We start from the raw sequence: 20,869 nt of genomic DNA, 5'->3' as shown, positions 1-20,869 counted from the left end.
CAAGCCCTGCAGCCCCACCACAAACCAGATCTGAGCCAGACAGGAATTAGCAAAGGGTAGGGAGAGACAAGAACTAGAATCAAATGTCCCTTGGGAATATGGGGTATCCAGGGTCACAGGATCGGGCCCAGGGGGTTCCTAGTGGTCACAGCTAATGTCATGTCATGTGGAGGGAGTCCAAGTCATCTGTCCCTCCCTAAGGGCAGTGAAGACACTGTTGAAACAGATGATGGGCCCTCTCAGTGTTTGGCATGGGCTTTGGCAAGGGCGGTGGTTTTCGATGCCCCTGCCTACCCTAGGAAACTGAAAAAGAGACTAAGCCAAGGAGAGTATTGAGGTCCCTTAGTTAGGCCCAAATCCGGTGCAAAATAATGATCTGAAGGCCTTCCAACAAATCAAAGCTCCAAGTTGGTAGGGCTTTTGGGAATGTAAAGGAGCCTGGGTGGAGTTGAGCAGACTACAGGGACATGGCAGAGGGTCAATGAACACAGCCACCACGCTGCCTCTTCCCAGCCACAGATATCAGCACAGGCTGAGTGGCAGTGCCAGAGGCAGATGTGGGGCTTCTGACCTTGCAACCGCACACACAGCTGGAAGCGGATGGTCCTGCCAGGACCCCGGGATGGTATCTCCACACGCACGTAGACCCAGTGCCCCCAGGGGGGGAGTGCCAGCTCCAGCTGGCACATCGAGGCACCTCCACAGGATACAGAGCTTGAGTTGTGCAGGGGTGGGGCCTTGGGACGTAGGCGCAGTGTCAGGGGGCAGACCGATGCCCCACGGCTCCCCACACATACCAGCTGTGCTGAAACCCTGTAAGTAAAGCTGGGCACAAAGACCCTGGACAGAGGAGAGGTTGGGGGTAAGAAAGGACAGGTGAGAGGGTGAGAAGGACACCAGAATGAAGAAAACACTAGGAAGAAGTTAGCAGGAAGGGACAGGGGATAACAGGAGGTCTTTTCAGGTCCTCCTGTCCATGCTGAGAGAGAGGGAGGCAGGGGTCCAACCCACCCTCAGGGCTTTGGGTGGCCCAGCAGCCCAGGTTGGCCACAGGGTGAAAAGAAGCCAAAAGAATGCTATTGCCTGTTTGAGGCCAGGGAAGGAAGAGGGAAAGGAAGAGGGAAAGGATCGGGTTTGGGGGAGTATCTGACTTACTTGTACAGGGCTGAGCGATTGTGCGGGGAGAGGGTTTGCTCTGAGGGACGGCCAGGCACCAGCACAGCAACATCCAGCAAACGCCGGACAATCAGCTGCGGCTGAAGGAGGTACTGACACTCATCCTGGAGACCCTGAGACAAAAGTAAGGGTGGTGGAAGGGTAGAGACAGCAAGGGTGATACTAAAGCAAGGCAAACAGAATCTGCTGAGGGGTCGGGGACAAAGCTCCTCTGGCCTCTTGCCCCCAGAGCTAGGATTGAGGTCTCTCTAGGCCCTAGGTCCCTCCTGCCTTGTCTGCACCTCTGTCTTTCCTAGGTCTCTAGGATCTGCTGTGATCCTCGGCCTTGGCTGTTTGGGGACTCAAACCCAGTCCTTCCTGACAATCAGGCCTGCTCCTCCTCCACTCTAACTCCTCCTCCTGAGCAGTCCTGGACCATCCCTTGATGCAATTTCAAACTACCCCATTTCCCCTCCAAGCCCTCAAAAACTTAGAACACCGGCTCTCTTTGGGGGTTAGAAAGCTCCTTGAGGCCTCCAGTCCAAACCCACCGGAGCCTACTAATCTGAATCTTTAATTTCTTTTATCCCCCACCTGCCCTCCCAAGAGCTTGTCCAGCCTCTGCTTTAACACCTCCAGGGAAGGGCCACTCTACCTCCTAGGCAACCTCCAGGCTGTAAACAGCTTGAAAACAGGATCCTTGTCTTATTTTATTTTTGCTCCCCCAGATATGGAACCTAACATAAAGTGCATACCTCACAGATGAATGTCTGCTGAATATATGAACCAATCAATCAATAAACACAGCTGGGGGCAGCTCTGATATTTATGAAGCCAAAGCCTGTTTTCTGTCTCCCCTCCCACTGCTCTGCCTCAGGAGATCCACAGATTCATCTGCTTCTTCTGAATCAGGCTAGGTTTCTTCCGTTGCTGGACAACAGTCACATCTAAGCTGCTCTTCTGGGTGAAATCCCTGACCCTTGTCGACTCAGTTCACACCACCTGGCACACACAGCCTCCTCACTCTTCAGTGGCACAGTCCCTTTATTCTGGTTCCTCTTCTGCAACATCTGCAGCTACCTAAGCCCACCAATCCTAGCAATTCAGAGGATGGGGTTCCTGATTAGGCTTCTCTGTTATTCTGGACAAATGGCCGTATGTGGGCCCACTAAACTGGAGGCTACTGTTTATTTATGTGGTTATTCTGACCAAGACAAACCTCTAAACCTCATTCTGACAAATGTTGCAGGCTCTGACATCCTACCGAGTTCCATACCATGGAATAAGCCAGCCAAGGCACTGACTTCCAGCAAAACTCCACAAGGCTGGAAGAAGGCCTTGACGGATGCCAGGCCAGAAGATCTCACTGCCCTTCGCCTGGAATTCTTCTGTGCCTTTTGCAGCATTGCATCCTCAATGCCTAGCACACCCCTGGCAAATACTAGGTGATAAAAAAGAGGATCCTTTCAGAGAGCTCTTCAAACTACCTAGTTGCTCAGAGACCTCCATCTCTGATATCCAAAGCAGATCCCTCATCTTTGGTGTCAAACCCTAAGGCCCAGAAATACTAACACAAGGCATCTCATCAACCCCACTTCCTAGGGCAGGAATTACCACCACAATAACTTTGCAGTAAGCAAGCCCCAAGGGTGGAGGCTCACACTTGGGAGGTGGCTCATTTCCTTGCAGGATGGACAATTCAGGGGAAGAGATACTTTCCTCCACATCTTTCTTGCTGTTGGCTTAACTGAAGGATTAGTGGACATGACCTCAATGGTTAAAATGCATTCCTTCCTTAAACTGTATAATAGGCACATCTAACACTCCTCCTTTATTGTGGAAGGAAGCACTCAATCGGTGAAGAGCAGGGAAGGTGCAGAGGTACAGCAGCCTTCGCCCTATGATAGGGCAAGAGAAAGGGCACCAGAAGCCAGGTCTTCAGGAGCTGCCAAGGCATGAGCCAGGTGAGAGAGTCCAAACTGAGCCAACATCAGCAGTCATGTAAGGAACAGGGCCAAAGCAAGGACACTTGAGAAACCAGGAGGGCCAAAGTGAGAAGTAGAGTGTGAACCAGTCTGAAAGAAGCTGGGAAGGAAAGCCTTCAACTGAACCCTAAATGTCCTAGTATGGCTGGGTTGAGTTTCCTAAGGAAGGCCTGAGCAGGATAGCTAGACTCTGGATAGGGCTTACAGACTAAGATGCCCAAAGACACTTGCCCTTCTCTGTAGGGATATCCCAGTACCCAGCACAATCCCTGGCCCACATTCGGTCGGCACCAATCAACATGGAAGAGTGCTGGACAGACTGCAGGGGGCAAGAGTGGAAGCAGGGAGAGGCCTGGGAGGTTACTGCAGTGGTCCAGGACAAAGCTCAGGGAAGGTATGCTCAGAGTGGAAAGAGAGAAGTGGATGCCTCCAGAGCACGCTTTAGAAGTAGAGTCAACAAGACTTTTTCTTTATGGAGTAGCTATAGAGAATTAAAGGGAAAAGAAGAATCAAGTATGACACCAAAATTTGGAGCTTGAACAAATGGTGAATAGCAGTGCCAATTTATGGAGAAGAAAAGAGAGAGAAGAGGCTTAGCCTAGAAGAAGTAAAATGGGAATCAAAGAGATTTTTACTTTTGGCTTTGTTTTGATTTGTACATGCTAAGTTTGAGACATTTCTTGGACATCCAATCAGAGATACCAAGTAAGCAGTTAAATACAAAGTCTGAAGTTCAAGGAAATGAGGACTCATGGAATACACTTGGAAGGCATAACCTATAGGTGGTATTTAAAACTATTCTTCTGGGGACACCTAACAAGAGAAAGGAGAAATAAAAAAGGAACTGTCTCAGGACCTAGCACTGGGGCCCCACAAGAGGAGACACCAAGAAAGGACACAGAGAAGGAGGAAGAGGTGGACAGGAGGAAAATAAGGACAGTTCTGTAAAGTCACAATGGCCAAAAGGAAGAAGTGTTTCAGTTAGGAAAGAGTAATATAAGGAACTAGTTAACAGGTAGTTACTACTTAACTCTGGAGAGGGGAAGTGGGGACCGGAAGGAGATGAAAGGAAGACTTACTTTTCACTGTATGCCTTTTGTACCTTTCGAATGTTGTACCAGGTGCATATATTACCTATTTGAAACACAAATATAATAATTTAGAAGGCGGAGGAAGAGCAGAATGAGCACTGTTAGTAGGTTTTAATCTCTTCAAGTTGAGACACAGAGCTTCACTTGGTCTTAATTGGTGGATTCAGCCAAATCCTTTCTTCTCTAGTCTGTTTCTTTGTTTTCCTATCCTTGTTTTCATTATTTTACCTGCTTTCATTTACTTTCAAATCTTGGAGCTGGAAAGAGGAAGCATTTGAGGAGAATTCTGCTCCAGACATTTGGAAAACTTTCCCCTAATGAGCCATGTGGGTGCCAGATGTTATCTACAATCCAAAGGCCAGTCCCTCAGTGCAGGCTGGGCACCACAGAACGAGCACATGCTCCGAGACAGGGAAAACAAGGTGATGGAGGGCATGAGACAAGACAGAAGAGGTTGATAGGAAAAGGGAGAAAAGGAAAGGAGAAGTGAGATCAGTTTTGGACACTATGAATTTGAGAAGATGGCAGAAGAACAATAAAAATATGCCATGCCCTCACTACGTGCCAGGCTCTGTGCTGGGTGCTAGGAATACAGCAGTGAATGGCATGGACACAGGAGCTCGCAGAAGCTCTCCACAGAGCTCAGGAGAATGGCCAGGGCCAGATAACTCACTTCCCTTTTACCAGCTCTTAAGGATCCCAATCACTCTCAGGATAAAGTTCAAGCTTCTAGGTCCTTCACCATCTGCTCTGCTCACCCCTCCAGCTCTCTCACCCACTCCAACAACCACTCCACACTGAACCACTTCAGTTCTCCCTTCTGTGCTTTAGCCCATGCTACCCCCACCACCTGGAATGCCTTTCCTTACTTTCTCGACATCAGGCCTCACTTCCTATTTCCTAAAACCGCCTCCACCATACTACCAAGCCGAGTTAGCCATCTCTCCTTTGTCCTCTTAAAACATCTCCTGTATCTCACGAATATACATCTTATTTATCTGTGTCCCTCACACCCAATCCAAGGTCAGAGACAAAGCAGGTGCTCAAGGACTATAGGTCCAAAGCTGAGGAGGACCCTAGAAACAGTGCTGCCTTCTTATGGTTGGGACTCCAGACCTCACCCGAGGCGAAGCCTCACAGGAAGTCAGGACAATGGTATAAGGAGAAAGCAAGTCAAGAAGATGGAGCCCTGGAGGAATGCTCTGGACAATTCATCCACAGGATTGAATCTACGGAATTACCCAGAGAACTTAAGAATCCTTAGAGGCCCATGTAAGATTCCAAAAGATAGTCTAATTCTTAGGGGAACCAAAAGGATGATCCTTGCCCATCCCTACCCCGAAGCCTCTAGAAGAGTCCTTGTCTAAAGACCTACATCTCTCGGGGCGCCTGGGTGGCGCAGTCGGTTATGCGTCCGACTTCAGCCAGGTCACGATCTCGCGGTCCGTGAGTTCGAGCCCCGCGTCGGGCTCTGGGCTGATGGCTCAGAGCCTGGAGCCTGTTTCCGATTCTGTGTCTCCCTCTCTCTCTGCCCCTCCCCCATTCATGCTCTGTCTCTCTCTGTCCCAAAAATAAATAAAAACGTTGAAAAAAAAAAATTAAAAAAAAAAAAAAAAAGACCTACATCTCTCATGGTATCCAGGTCTGCTGCCATTCATTGGGTAAGGTATAACTGTGCCCTCTTGTCTCTAATGTTGCCACATCCCAGAAGTTCTGCTGGCTAACCCTCCAGCCTGCAGTTCCAAATCCCCAGACTCTACTTCCTATATCTAGATGCAAATGGCTATGTCAGCCTGAAGAGATATATCTGAGTCAAAGCTTCACCTAATTGGAAATTTCTGCCCCTTTCAATTCTCAATGGCCAAGTCCCACTACATTTCATGTTCTTCAGCATCCTGTTCTTTAAATTCTTGCTCCGTTCATGCTCAGTCCTTCACCCTTACCACTGGCCCCACACACATAACCATCCCACTCTGCCAATGGCCAGCTCATCATACCCTCCCTTCCTGCCAACGGATAAGAATAAGAAACCTATAGATCCTATCACTAGGAGGAAACCTGGTCTGCCCAGCACCTGGAGGTGGCAGGAAATCTTTGTGGCATTTCCTTCCTCTCCAAACCAGAACGAAGAAGCGTCCTGACCTTTGAACCTACACTTTAGACTTTAAAAATCTCTGTTCTATGAAATCAGTGCTGATATTTAGAGAAAAGGGAAACAATAGCCAGGAGGGGCACCAGCTTCCCAAAGCATCCTTTTAACAGGAAAGGGCTTCCGTGACCCCAAGTGTTCTCCTATGGTCTTCCAGAGGGTATAGGGGGCTGAAATTATGAGAGAAGAGGAATGCATTCTCCTAGATGGACCAACGACTGAGCTGGAGCCTATGAGAGTCTGCATAGCTACCACCAATCAAGATGTAGAACCAGACCAGTCCTGGGCTTCTGCGGCAGCTTCTGTGATCACCTTGAATAACCCTTGCACCTTCTAATAGGGACACTACTCCACAGTGCCAGGAATCTGACCGATTCCGGACTCTGGACTCTCCCTTCAGCTAACCTGGGACCCACTATGTCCTCCTAAGGCTCCCAAATTGCCTCCTACAGATCAAGACCTCTGGCCCACCAGGTAAACTTCTGCCCTCTAGCTATGCCCCACCCTAGCCACCCTTATGCTGTTACCCACCCTGGCACAAGATTAGCATGTCAAGTAGCCTGTGGGGGGAATTCAGCAGACATGGAGAAGCAGCTTTGGCCCCTCCTTTCCTGGGCAGCGTTAACCCACCTTGACAGAGATGTGGCCGTGGGCCTGGGGAAGGTGGGCGGCCAAGAACCAGTCCCCAGGTAAGGGGCTGCTGACGTTAAAGATGCCTGAGGTGCGGTTGGGCAGTGTCCAGCTGAGGGTCAGTGAGAAAACCCCAGGCACAGCTGTGTCCCCCGGGAAGTGTGTGTGCAGGGGATTGATGACAGGGGGTGCCCCGGACCGGAAATACCTGGGGGACCAGAATGAGGAGAGGAAGACAATAGGCAACGGGGTGGGAGACAGGAAATGGAGAAAAGAAGAACTGTCAACTCATCGCCAATAACACAAGTGAATTCCCTACACTGATACATACAACAAAGTGGTTCCAGGTCAGGAGTCAGGACATAAAGAGTAAAAGGTCAGCTCAGGCTCTCACACAGTCAAACAGTACTCAGGAAGTAGTCAGGAGACAAAGGTCTTGTCCCTCACTCAGTCATACTGCAATCCGGACAAGGGTCAGGGATCAGGGTGAGGAGGTCAGTTTAGATACTCATAAAGTCACACTTTAGTTTGGAGAGTGGTCTGGGGTTGGAGGTGGGGTCAGGATGTTAACTCGGACACTCACACAGTCACACTTTGGTCTGGACAGTGGTCCCCAAAAGTTCCCCCCTGCTCCTTGAAGATGATGAGGTTCCAAACAGCCAGGAACGTGTCCTCGGGAACGTGGAAGTGGAAGAGCTCGGTGCTGGCAAAGGAGCGGAAGGGACTCAGCTTGCGGGGTGAGCAGGTGGAGTAGTCAGTCAGGAAGAGGCCTCCTGGGGAGCATGCAAGAGAAAAAGGAGCAGCGTAGGACTCAGGGCATTTCTGCTAAGCAACAGGCACACCAGTCTTCCTCACCGATAGCACAAACTCAACAAATATTCTCTTCTGAGCCAGGAGCTGGGTCTCATGCTACCCTAGCCATCATCTGCTTTAATCCTTACAATGCCTTGGGGAAAATGACCTGTTTTTACAGATAAGGAAACTGAGGCTCAAGCCTAGACCAAACTGAGAATTCAAACCTACATCCATCTACATCCCAAACCAGGACCCTTTATATGACCCCTCACTTAGGAGCCATTGTTCTCCTCTTAGCAAGCCTAATAACACAGATGTGTGAATGGCACACATGTGTATGTGTGTGTGTGTGTGTGTGCGTGTGTATGTGTGTGTGTTGGCATGGACTCTTGGGCCACTGAGCAGGCTAAACTCCACCTGTGGAGCTTCAAAGTCAGCAAGGAACTGTCTAACTTTCCTTGTTTATTTTCTTCCCCTTTCTGTTCCCCTGTGGTCCCAAGAGCAGTGAAAACCCTCAGAAGTCTCACAAAAGCTGTCTGTATACTGGCTCAGGGCAGGAGGGAGGGTTGGGTGGAAATGTGGTGAGGATGCAAAGGACCAGCTTGGGTGGCAGAGGCAAGAACAGGAGCTGGCAGACACCATGAGAACTCCCAGGAGAGAAGGGAGTCATCAGGCCCTCTAGGATTCAGAATGAACAACCAGACGGCGTTTCCCCAGAGGAAGACCCAGTGAGGCAGTCAGTTCATGACTCAGTGGAATCTCAAACCACTTGGAAATATTCACACTTGGGGCTGGGGGGTACTGGTCATCTCTAACTGAAGTGCCAAGCTACAAGATACCTGATCATGGTTGTTCAGAGCACAGCCAAGGTGAGCAAAAAAGTCTAGTGGCAGCAGCTAGCCAGGCAAACACACAGGCACTATGACTGCTAGAATTGTGAAAATAACCTGTAGCTCAGCTGCATAGAAGGGTGTCCCAAATGGCAGGCAAAATTCTGGAGAATTTGACTGCTCTAGAGATTTAAGACCAGCCCCAGAGAAGCACAGAAGGATGCCCCCAGGACAGATGAGAAGGCTCGGAACTCAAGCAGCTTCAGGACAGAGCAGGGGCTGGAGGGGAGACCCTGGACGAGAGTTTTCAGCCAAATAGGAAATACCCGCAAGGCTTACCTCGTCTGACAATCTCCCTTCCAGAAATGGGAGCTATAACTCCAAAAATGAGGTATATGATACAACAGAGAAAGAGCTACCTGGGAAAGACAGTCTGCAGAAGGAGGGAGCACAGGTAAGGAGGACACCGGTGAACTTCAAGGTCACCCTACCCAGAGCTGCCCTAAATATGTAGAGGCCACTGGCCCTAGACTGGCCTCTCCTCATCCTCAAAGGCCAGTCACACCAAAGGACTAGTCAGTCCAGTTCAGACCACATGATTGGTCTCAACTGTCAGCGAGGAAGACCTGCCACCTTGCAAGCTGAGCACTGATTAACAGGGAGGCAGAAAGCCGAGAGCTAAAAAGCTTGGATACTATTGTTACAAGCAAGCAGAGCTCTGGAGCGCCCTCTGCTGGGGTCGAGGGAGGGCCTCTCCTCCTCCAAAGCGGGTACCAGGGATGGGTCACCGGATGGGCCATTGCTACTGCTAGGAAGAAATGTTGGCCAGGCCCCTAATGCGGACTCTCAGAGAACTGTGGTGAAAAGTAGCTAATGAGTTTTGGGAAACAATGGATAAACAAATACAAAAATCCTTGTGATTCAAAGAAACATGGCATGGCCAGGAGAACCGGGGAACTAATTAAGCCACCCCAAAAATGGCCAGGGGCTATAGAGATCATGGAATGGGCCAGTGGGAAAAGTCCAGCAACTTGACATGGTGGGAGGAACCCAGAAGTTCTGAGGGGAGACGCTTGAGAGAGCATCCACAGCCCCAATCACCGCAAGCTCTGGTTTGGCATTTCACAACAGAGCTGTGGCCCAGAGGAAACATGAGTAAAGCCCTGGTCAAGCTCAGATGAAGCTGTCCTGGATGCTCCACTACCTCCACATGAAGCTAGAGTGACTCTCCACCACCATCTGAAACATACATGCACATACACAGACAGACATACGGACACACGTGCATACAGGCAGAGGCGGGCCCTGCTAGTGATAGCACTAGGTAGAACAAAAGGCCACTTCCTGGAATGGGCAGGCACACCTGGGCTATGCAACTATAGTCAGCAGAGGAAAAGATCCAAGGATTGGGGTAGGACCAGGAGACCCAGGAGGTACCTTCCATTCCTGAAATGAGATTGAAGCCAATAATAAGCATTTATCAAGACTATACTATGTGCTGTGATGTGCTATGATGGTCCTGTGACACTGCCAGCCTCTCCTCTGGTGAAATCTATCACCACCACTAGGTCACAGAGCACCCCTGCAGGCAGGCCACCAAGGCAGTGATTATTAACAGCATTAAGGGCAACTCTGCCCGAAGTAGGGCCTATTCAGTGCTCTTTTCCAACTTCATTACAAGTCTCCCCAAAGCACCTGAACCCACTTCTGGACAATCGTGTTTTAACCCACACCTTTTAGCTTTATACAGTTCTATGGCTCATGAACAAAGAAGTCATGGTGGCAGGGATGGAAGCTATGAATTGGGCTCAAAAGTATGGATTCTCCCTCGCCCGAACTGAAAAACTGGTATGGCTGCTACCTCCTCTGAGTGTCTAATCTGCCAGCAGCAGTAATCAACACTGAGCCCCTCTAGAGCTCCTTCCTCCAAAGAGTCAGGCTAGGGCTGACCAAACACTGCCAAACACTGCCTCCAAATAAGAAATCCATTTGGAAGGTGACACTTCAGTAATCCATCTATACAAGAAGCATGTTCCTCCTAAAGAGGAACATGTATTCTTCCCCTCACGTAATAACATAGGCGCTCAGAGGACACACGGGCTCACATGCACCCCACAGAACATACCAACAGACAAGCATGTACATACACTGACATGACCAGCATTCCCAGGGACCCCTAAGGTACACACACAGACGCTTAAGTGCCCAGATGCCAGTGCACATACACATAGAGTTTGGACATCTCTGCAGGGGCACAACCGTTGGCATGTATTGGTCTCCTCAAGCTTGTACACTGAACTAGGCCCCCAGAGCTCACCGAAACCCAGCTCCAACCCTCAGCTGCTTGGGTGTTATTGCCAAAGACTCCCTTAGGCACATCTCCATCCTATCTACAGTGCCACCCACCAGAGGTGGCAGAGGTTGAGGCCATGAAGACCACAGTCATCTCCTCTGAGAGGGCCAACTTTATGGCATATCTCCTACAGCCAGGACCCCCTCCTCCTATCACATTCTACCCATTAAGAAGTTGGACCTCTCTCTCTCTGAATCACTTCCTCCCTGAATGCTGGCTGTAGGCTGACAACCGGCAAATGAGGAAGAATTTGTGGATTAAGCCTCCTTTTGGGAAGACAGGGGAGAGGACAGGTTGTGCTTTGAGTCTTCTCCCAACTGGGTCAATTTTCCTATTAGGCATATGTTGCAGTGAAAAAAACCACTAGTATGGGACAGGAATTAGGAAACTTTTTTCTAGCCCCAGTGCCACCATTTACAAGCTTGTATGACCTTGGGAAAACTGCACCCCAACTGAGCCTCAGTTTCCCCATCTGTAAAATGGCCCCATCTGTATTTCAAAACTACTCTAAAAGTGTCAGGAATTATTCCTAAGCAAGTCAAGTTTATCTGGAACAAGGCTCATTAGCAAAACCAAATCCCGTTATAATGGTGACTAATCCATGTCCATCTGTTTGCTACACGTTGTTCTCAAAACTGTTTTCTTAACCCTGTTTTAATGCATGCCCAATATCTCAAAGTTTAGGCCACATCTTCCCACACTGGACTAAAGGTTCTCTGGTGTAGGAGGATCATGTCTCCCCCATCAAACTTCCCTTGCAGGAGAAGTTTGCAAGTTTTCTTCCTCAGAAAAGCAAGAGTCAATGTGGGGTCAGCGTGGACACCAGCAAAGAAAACCTTGGAGTCTCTGTCCTGGGGACTATTAGGCACCTGCTGAGCCTCAAGCCCACAATTTGCTCTCTTCTGAACCTCCCAATTCCTCTCAGTTGTGTAAGACCTCTCTCCTCCCTATTTCTCCCCACCTCTCCCCCAGTGATCTAGCTGCCCAGGTCCCACCTCTCCTGAATCCCTCCAGTCCATCCCTCCCTGCCAGAACCCCATCCCTGCCTCGGTGCTTCCTGCTTCTGCACTCACCAGCCCCTGGGCCAAGGACAGAGAACAGCAACAGCAGCAATAAGGCGGGCGGCAGCTGGAGCCCAGACCTGAGTCGAGGCTGGGAGAGGGGCACGGTATGAGAGAGAGGGGTGGGTAGTGGGAGAGACTTGGGTAAACACAGAGACGAGGGCAAAGGCTGAGATAATGGATTGGGCTGTGCTAGGCACTGGGGTTTGAACAAGGGCAGGGAAAGGGATGGAAGGAGGGGCTGTGATGGGGACTGGAGCAAGGGTAGGGTTTGGGCCTGGGGCTTAAGCAAACACTGGGAATGGGGTCGGGACAGGGGATGGGCTGGGATTTGTGACAGAAGGTGGAACACGGGCATAGAAGGGGTTAGGGGCCAGGAAAGGCACAGGGACTGGGACTGGAGCGGGGGCCTGGGTTGGGACCTGGATCTGGGCATTCGCTGGGACTCAGGCCGGGGCTGGGACCGATTTGGGAAGCGGGGCGAGGGCGGGGCTGGGGGCCAAGGGCTGGATGGGGATAGGACGAGGGGCCGGGACAAGGGCTGGGCCATGGCCCGGGGCGGGGGCGGGGCCGGACCGGCCAGCGCGGGGAGCGCGCAGAGCTGACCCACGGCTCCGCTCCCCACCCCCGGGGGGTGGCTTTCGGTGTCCTTGTGGGCCCGGGGCTGGGGTCGGGCCGGCTGAGGCCAGGCCCGGGACCTGGGTAGGAGTTCAGGCCTGGGCGACTCCGGGCTGCGCTGGACCGGCGATAACCAGGCCCCGCGGCGGCGGCCTCAGCCTGACGTAGTACGACACTCCGCCCCTCCTCAATTCGATTGGTCCTTATCAGTAAAGCCCACCCCATGCCCTATTCTATTGGTCTCCAACTTGATTCTGCGGGCCTTCGAGGACAGACTCCCGCCCCAGCCCCAGCTCCCTGAACCCTGCCTTTCTCACCCCATCCTGGGAGCCCCGAAGCCCACCTCAGATCCTCACAGTCCCCACTGATGGAGCCACACACATCTCATAGGAACCTTACAGAGACCCTCACAAACCCAGACACCTACGGACGTCCCCACAGATGTCCGCAGACTACCCAAACACTCTCACAGAGATCCAACAAACCCCTTTAAGAGAAGTGAGCCCCCTAAACTCGTCCCCTTTGGTCCAATGCAGCCTCCTCTGGAGACCGGACTGTTGTTGCCACGGAGACTACCGGGCGTTCCGATTGCTCTGGTGACGGATCCCTCCTCTCCCGGCACGGGTTCCAGAGGTTTCAGTCAAGCTCCTCCCTCAACGGCCCCGGAACCCCTCGTCCCTCCCCAAGTCCCCCTCCTCAGATCTGGCCAGAGCTCCTTTGCGAAGTTCTGCAGGTGTCCAAGTCCCCTCGCCAAGTCGTAGACTTGAAGGCAAGGCCTCTCACTACATAGCAAGTACAGCCAGGTCTCATCCAAGAGCCTTCCATCCCTCGCTAACATTTCCCCTTCCCAGCTTAAGACGAGATCCTGACCTAAGGACTTGTAACAGCCAAGACAGGCCCAGAGGTATGTAGTTTCTCCAATGGCTCTTCCTCCAAGCCCTCATCTCGTTCCCCTCCTAACATATTCTGTCCCTTCCCACCTTAGTCCAACCCTCTCCCATTCTCTACTTTTCATCCTTACCCTCCCCCTCCACCACGTTTCTCCACCCAGTTCCATCTTCCCCTTCTTTTTCTCCTTCCTCTCCTCCTACCGACTGATTCTCCACCCTCAAGTACCTTTTCCTGTGCTGAATGTCAGATCATCTTCCTAACCTACCTCTCTCACTACTTCTTGTCCCAAGCTTCCCCTTTGGAAAGACTAATGAATACAAGTAATGAATCCATCTGGAGCATGAGGGGGAAAGTAGGGAGCACAGAAAGTCAAGGCTGGAAAAGTTAGGCAGTGTTGCAAGTAATGACAGGCCTTGAATGTCAGGGCCCAGAAATTTGGAGTTAATCTTAAGGCTGAGACAACTGAGTGTTTTCAAGCAAAGGAACAGCATTGTTAGGCTTGCATTTTAGAAAGATCTCCAGTGGGTCATTAAGGAGGGCTGACTTCTTTTAGACATCCCTCCAAGATAAATTAGTCACACCTCACTCCCCACAGCATCCTGAGCTTACCCCAGCACAACATCAACTCATCTGTATTGTCATTGGGTTAACCTGGTCCACCTTCCCAGATTCTTTCAGAGTCCAGTGCTTAGCACAGTGCCTGGGTGAAAGTGTAAGATTGGGCTCTTCAAAAAGTATCAGTTTACAGGGGCAACTGGGTGGCTCAGTCAGTTAATCTTCCAACTCCAGCTCAGGTCATGACCTCACGGTTTGTGGGTTTGAGCCCCGTGTCGGGCTTGGTGCTGACAGCTCAGAGCCTGGAGCCTGCTTTGGATTCTGTGTCTCCCTCTCTCTCTGTTCCTCCCCTGCTCATGCTCTGTGTCTCAAAAAAAAAAAAAAAAAGTTAAAAAAAAATTTAAGTATAAGTTACATAAATCAATGAAAGAATGGCTGAGTGGATTGATGTGCTGGGGAAAGTCGCAGAGGGGCAAAGTTGTTACATAATCCAGGTAGAAAACTATGAGAACTTGAACAGAATTGGAGGGGAGAGAATGGATTTTGGTAATACAGTATTTAGAAGACAGGAAACACAGTTCTTGGTGCCTATTTGAAGATGAGGGCTGAGGGGAAAGGATAAGACTAAAATAATTCCCAGAGTTCAGTTTTGATGCCCTGTGGGACATCCATTTAGCAATGTCCAGCAAGCAATTGGGTTTGAGTGTGAAGTACAGGGATTTAAAGAGGTCTGAGCTGGAATTATGGATTTAGAAACCATCAGCATACCAGCCGGAAGTGATTGAAGCCTTGGACATGAATAACATCAAGGGAGGCTTGATTATGATCCCTAGACAAAACAGGCTGCAGTCAGGGCCCTGGCTAATGCATCATGACATTGTCTTGCACTCTTAAGAGCAAACCCCCACCTTGGCTTGGTAGTATCCCAGTCTCTAGAACTCCACTGCCTGAACATCCTGGTCCTAAGGCTCAGGCCCCTGCTCTTGGACTAGCCAAGCTGCTATGTTCAGGCTCTTCCTGGGGCATGGTCCTCTGCTACCATCTACTGATGGGATTCTGACTGCTTCAGCCTTTCTATCTTTAAGCTCCCTCACAACCCATAGCTACATGCCACACGGCATCTAGGCACACAGGTGAACCTCTTGGCACCATACCCTGACCCGAAGTTCATCTTGCTTCCCCTTTACATCTCAGGTGCACAGAAAACTTTATCCTAATTCCATAATCCACCCCCCCCACCCCCACCCCGTGAACTCTGACTTGCAGACCCTCCAACCTCCGATCCCAACCTAATGAAGCCTGTACCTTATTCTACCACTAGATGGAAACAGACGAGGTCACAGAAGAGCCTCAAACAGCCATGGATGCAGAGGAACACCCCTCTTCAAAGGACCCCTCTGCCAAGGACTCACAGGAGCCCCCTGGCCCTGAAACATCCTTTGAGGCTTCCATCCCTGAGACCCCTTTAGAGCCCCACACCTCTGAGATCCCTTTAGAGCCCCACATCTCTGAATCTCATAGGACACCATCTGCTTCCCAGGCCCTTTTAGAGACCCACACCTCTGAAACCCCTTTGGCAACTTACATCCCTGAGACCCCCTTAGAGCCCCACACCTCTGAATCTCATATGACACCATCTGCTTCCCAGGCCCCTTTAGAGATCCACACCTCTGAAACCCTTTTGGAGCCTTCCATCCCTGAGACCTCTTTAGGATACTCTGTCTCGGAGATCCCTTTGGAAACCCCTATCCCTGAGACCCTACTGGAGACTCACATGTTTAAGGTCCCAGAGAAACACCTTTCTTTTCATACCTCATCACAAGGCCGTATCACTGTACCTTCCTCTAATACTCTGAAGGAAGACCTCTCTGAGTATTCCTCCAGTGAGGTCTCACAGACAGGGAGGTCTACCCAGATCTCTGAGTCTGAGATCCTTCAAAAGCACTCCCTTTCAGGCCCTTCAGCCCAGGTCCACCTGGACACATCTGCAAAGGAGAAGGAAGAGGAAGGAGAGGACAAGGAGCAGGTGGATGCCACTGACAGTACCACACACACAGCTCAGCCTGGACACCAGCTGGTCAAGAAGAAGGGGAAGAAAGGAGTTAGCCGTAATTGTGCCTGCACTTTTCCCCATTCCCCATTATATATATAATTTATTGTCAAATTAGTTAACATACAGTGTACACAGTGCACTCTTGGCTTAGGGAGTAGATTCCCATGGTTCATCACTTATATACAACACCCAGTGCTCATCCCAGCAAGTGCCCTCCTCAATGTCCATCACCCATTTTCCCTGCCCCCTAACCCCCCACCCCATCAACCCTTAGTTTGTTCTCTGTATTTTAGAGTCTCTTTTGGTTTGCCTCCCTCTCTGTTTGTAACTATTTTTTTCTTTCCCTTCCCCCATGGTCTTCTGTTAAGCTCTTCAAGTTCCACATATGAGTGAAAACATAGGATATCTGTCTTTCTCTGACTGACTTATTTTTCAGCCTAATACCCTCCAGTTCCATCCAAGTTGTTGCAAATGGCAGGATTTCATTCTTTCTCATTGCCAAGTGGTATCCCATTGTATATATAAACCACATCTTCTTTTTTTTTTAATTTTTTAATGTTTATTTATTTTTGAGAGACAGAGGCAGCATGAGTGGGGGAGGGGCAGAGAGAGAGGGAGACCCAGACTGTGAAGCAGGCTCCAGGCTCTGAGCTGTCAGCACAGAGCCCGACGCAAACCACATCTTCTTTATCTATTCATCAGTTGATGGACATTTGGGCTCTTTCCATAATTTGGCTTTCCGTAATTTGTTGAAAGCGCTGCTATAAACATTGGGGTACATGGGGTACATGTGCCCCTATGAATCAGCACTCCTGTATCCTTTGGATAAATTCCTAGTAGTGCAATTGCTGGGTCATAGGGTAATTTTATTTTTAATTTTTTGAGGAACCTCCACACTGTTTTCCAGAGTGGCTGCACCAGTTTGCATTCCCACCAACAATGCAAAAGGGTTCCCCTTTCTCCACATCCTCTCCAACATCTATTATTCCCTGAATTGTTAATTTTAGCTACTCTGACCAGTGTGAGATGGTATCTCAATGTGGTTTTGATTTGTATTTCCCTGATGATGAGTGACATTGAACATCTTTTCATGTGTCTGTCAGCCATTCAGATGTCTTCCTTGGAAAAGTGTCTTTTCATGTCTTCTGCCCATTTCTTCACTGGATTATTTGTTTTCCAGGTGTTGGGTTCGTTAAGTTCTTAATAGATTTTGGACACTAATCCTTTATCTGATATGTCATTTGTAAATATCTTCTTCCATTCCATTGGTTGCCTTTTAGTTTTGTTGATTGTTTCCTTTGCTGTGCAGAAGCTTTTTATCTTTGGAGCTCCTGGGTGGCTCAGTCAGTTAAGCATCTGACTTTGGCTCAGGTCATCATCTCACAGTTCATGAGTTTGAGCCCTGCATCAGGCTCTGTGCTGACAGCACAGAACCTGGAGCCTGCTTCAAATTCTGTGTCCCCCCCCCCCCCGCCCCTCCCCTGCTCACTCACTCACTCTCTCTCTCTCTCTCAAAAATAAGTGAACTTAAAAATTTTTTTGAAGAATCTTTTTATCTTGATGAGGTCCCAATAGTTCATTTTTGCTTTTATTTCCCTTGCCTTCAGAAACATGTCAAGTAAGAAGTTGCTGTGGCTGAGGTCAAAGAGGTTGTTGCCTGTTTTCTCTTCTAGGATTTTGATGGTTTCCTGTCTCACATTTAGGTCTTTCATCCATTTTGAATTTATCTTTGTGTATGGTGTAAGAAAGTGGTCCAGTTTCATTCTTCTGCATATTGCTGTCCAGTTCTCCCAGCACCATTTGCTAAAGAGGCTTTTTCCATTGCATATGCTTCCCTGCTTTATCAAAGATTAGTTGGCCATATATTTGTGGGTCCAATTCTGGGTTCTCTATTCTATTCCATTAGTCTATGTGTCTGTGCCAATTACCATACTGTCTTGATGATTACAGCTTTGTAGTAGAGGCTAAAGTCCGGGATTGTGATGCCTCCAGCTTTGGTTTTCTTTTTCAACATTACTTTGGCTATTCAGAGTCTTTTGTGGACTTTTCCCCATTCTCATCACCGTCTTACACCTGTCCCAATAAGAGGGGATTGGGTTACTCTTTGACCTGGCCCATTCTTTTAGTTTTAGGGACTCCTTACTTCCCTTTGGTTACTCAGCCTCTCCCTTCCCAGGTTATGCGGTCCAACCAGAGGTCCCCACTCAGCAGACAGAGATGGTGGAAGTGGCTAAGGCAATGCACAGAAAGAAGTTCAGTGCTCAGGCAAATTATCTTTTCCAATGGGAGAAGAATGCAACCCTGAATGCCATCCAGACAGGTGAGCCCAGGAAGCCCTTGAGAGGCCTGTGACAGGCCCATGGCCAACCTCCAATCCAACTATATCAGGGAACCTGCCCTGAACAATGGAGAGCTGCTCCTTGTAGAAATGGCAATGCTGCCTGCCTGAAATATTGGAGTGGAGCAGGCAGGTGGGCCAAAGTGGATGGCATGGGTGCAGGAAAAAAGTGAAGATATTCATATAAAACCCAGGTAGGGACAGGCAGCTAAAATGAAGTTGTTTAAAAAAAAAAAAAAAGCAGGGCCACAGGCCGACCCCACATCTAGGGTTCTAATAGCCTACACCAAACAGACCTTAAAGCAGAGATGGCCCAGACCTTGGATAGTCCAGGAGACTTGGTGCTCTGACATGGCAAAAGGCCTTGGTCCACTTGGTTGAACTCCATTAAAAGGCTGTCACCCTGCATGCCAGACCGAGAATCACCTGTTACCCAAAAGCCATGAGTCTCTCCACCAAAAAGGAGAGTTGTACCTCCCAGCCCTGTCAATTCCAAGTCTCAGCCCAGAATTAGTACTTTTCACAGCCCCATTAGTGGCTTGCTAGCTTATCTAGTCGGCATATAAAGGGTGTGCAGATGTACTAGGTATACATATGCCATCCGGTGTGTGTGAGCATGTGTACCTGTGTTGCTGAACTTCATGTCTACAGGGAATACCTTCAGAAAGAAGGCCACCCTGACCCACTCTGCAGATTCTGGGGTTTCTAGACTGAATTAGATAGACATCACTGTATTTATTTTTGTCTTTCATACTTCCTTTCCCCTTATGATAGGAAGAGAGTTATGTTGAGACTAGATGAGCCTAAGATAGAAAGACAGCCAGGTAATTCTATGTCCTTCTCCCTTCTCCATGCAATTTGATTTCCTCATTCTCATGCAGGGCCCCTTCCCCCTCCACCCCGGGCCAAGAAAGTCACAATGATCTCATTTGGGTCTCTAGAGAATCCATATATGTTCTGTGTAGAGAAAGATCAAGTGTAAGCTTTTCTTTTATTTATTCAGCATTTATTGAACACCAACTATGTGTCAGGCATTGAGCTAGATGTGGAGGTAGTGGTTGGTGGGATTTCAAAAACAAAATCCCTCAAATAATTTGTACTCTGAGAGACACCAAAAAGTAAAAGGATAATTGTAATTCATTCTAATAATTGCTGTGACTGAGGTTAGCCCAGAGTGCTGCATGAGCAGAGATAAGAGGCACCCAATCTTAGGGGCTCAGGGAATAAGCCTTGGAAGGGATGACTTCTCAGCTGAAATCTGTAAGATGAGTAAAAAGAGGTGGCCAGGTAAAAAGTGAGGTAAGGTGAGACATGACAGGGCAAGGCACCAGGAGGAAACTGCAAGCAATATTGGACAGAGCTCAGCTCTGGACCAAGAGAATTGTACAGGCATTTCTGTGGCAAAGGTCAAGAGTTGGGACTATATCCTAAGGGCACGTGAGAGTCACTGCAAGATTTTAAATGGGACAACAACACGACCAAATTTGTGTTTTTGAAAGACCACTGTGTCAGTAGCATAGACTGGAGAAAGATACGACTGGACATAGGAAGACTACATTTGGCCCCGGTAATAGTCTGGGTAAGAAGTGAATGGGTATAGGTGGATGAAGTAGATTCAAGAAACGCTGAGAAGACAAAACTGACCTTTGGATCTTTGGATGTGTAGGATAAGAAAGAAGGACATGCCTGGAATGACATCTAGGTGTTTGACTTAAGAGACTGATTAGATGATGATGCCATTCATGAATGCCTAAAACAGAGTAGATGCATAAGTACATGTTGGATGAACAGAGGACAAAGGATGAGGGTGAGGTTCGGAAGGAAGAATTGAATTTACTGCATTTGAAGTGCTTGTGGAACATGCTGGTAAAAGGGTCCAGTAGACAACTGGCTGTATGGGTCTGAAGCTCAGGAGAGAAGTCTGGACTAGAGACATCCTTAATGAAAAGACATATGTTGTATGGAGATATTCTAAGCAAAAAGAGATGTTATCATGCAAATGTGAGTATGTGACCATGGAATTGACTGTGTTGTACCTTGCCTGGTATTTTCACAGTAAGCATCTGTGCCGTAGACCTCTTTGCCACAAATATTATTCTTTTTTTTTTCTTTTTTTTTAAGTTTTATTTTATTTTATTTATTTATTTATTATTTTTTTATTTATATATGAAATTTATTGTCAAATTGGTTTCCATACAACACCCAGTGCTCATCCCAAAAGGTGCCCTCCTCAATACCCATCACCCACCCTCTCCTCCCTCCCACCCCCCATCAACCCTCAGTTTGCTCTCAGTTCTCAACAGTCTCTTATGCTTTGGCTCTCTCCCACTCTAACCTCTTTTTTTTTTTTTTTTTTCCTTCCCCT

At 48.9% G+C, this 20,869-nt stretch overlaps 2 protein-coding genes and 1 long non-coding RNA gene across 18 annotated transcripts in view; 1 reads left to right on the top strand and 2 right to left on the bottom strand.

Moving 5' to 3' along the window:
- The window catches only part of TMEM8B (transmembrane protein 8B), a 69,202-nt gene extending 56,235 nt beyond the window's left edge, over positions 1-12,967 (bottom strand). For 13 of the 15 annotated variants that reach the window (XR_005792546.1, XR_005792548.1, XR_005792549.1 and 10 more), the window contains exons 1-5: positions 12,062-12,772; positions 7,594-7,783; positions 7,011-7,218; positions 1,156-1,289; positions 572-840 (exon numbers count right to left, since the gene is read on the bottom strand). Coding sequence is in view for 9 of the 15 variants with exons in the window: in XM_040481657.1 (XP_040337591.1) it covers positions 572-840; positions 1,156-1,289; positions 7,011-7,218; positions 7,594-7,783; positions 12,062-12,599 (1,339 nt within the window). In the remaining 6 variants the exon portion in view is untranslated. Of the gene's footprint in view, positions 1-571; positions 841-1,155; positions 1,290-7,010; positions 7,219-7,593; positions 7,784-12,061 lie in introns of all 15 variants that reach the window. The other 2 variants (XM_040481656.1, XM_040481651.1) reach the window with 2 other exon arrangements.
- FAM221B (family with sequence similarity 221 member B) overlaps positions 12,942-20,869 on the top strand; it is a 12,105-nt gene continuing 4,177 nt past the window's right edge. The window contains exons 1-3 of one of the 2 annotated variants that reach the window (XM_040481659.1): positions 12,942-13,571; positions 15,435-16,221; positions 18,343-18,486. In XM_040481659.1, coding sequence (XP_040337593.1) covers positions 15,435-16,221; positions 18,343-18,486 — 931 coding nt within the window. In that variant the 5' untranslated portion in view covers positions 12,942-13,571. The remainder of the gene's footprint in view (positions 13,572-15,434; positions 16,222-18,342; positions 18,487-20,869) is intronic. The other variant, XM_040481660.1, reaches the window with a different exon arrangement.
- The window catches only part of LOC121034663 (uncharacterized), a 10,080-nt gene continuing 7,360 nt past the window's right edge, over positions 18,150-20,869 (bottom strand). The window contains exon 3 of the long non-coding RNA XR_005792553.1: positions 18,150-18,239. This is a non-coding gene — a long non-coding RNA (uncharacterized LOC121034663). The remainder of the gene's footprint in view (positions 18,240-20,869) is intronic.

Source organism: Herpailurus yagouaroundi, unplaced genomic scaffold (genome assembly GCF_014898765.1).
Source record: "Herpailurus yagouaroundi ecotype Mexico unplaced genomic scaffold, PumYag 160, whole genome shotgun sequence".
NCBI lineage: Eukaryota > Metazoa > Chordata > Mammalia > Carnivora > Felidae > Herpailurus > Herpailurus yagouaroundi.
Note: the sequence above shows the minus strand (reverse complement) of the source record. Positions and strands in the feature narration are given on the sequence as shown.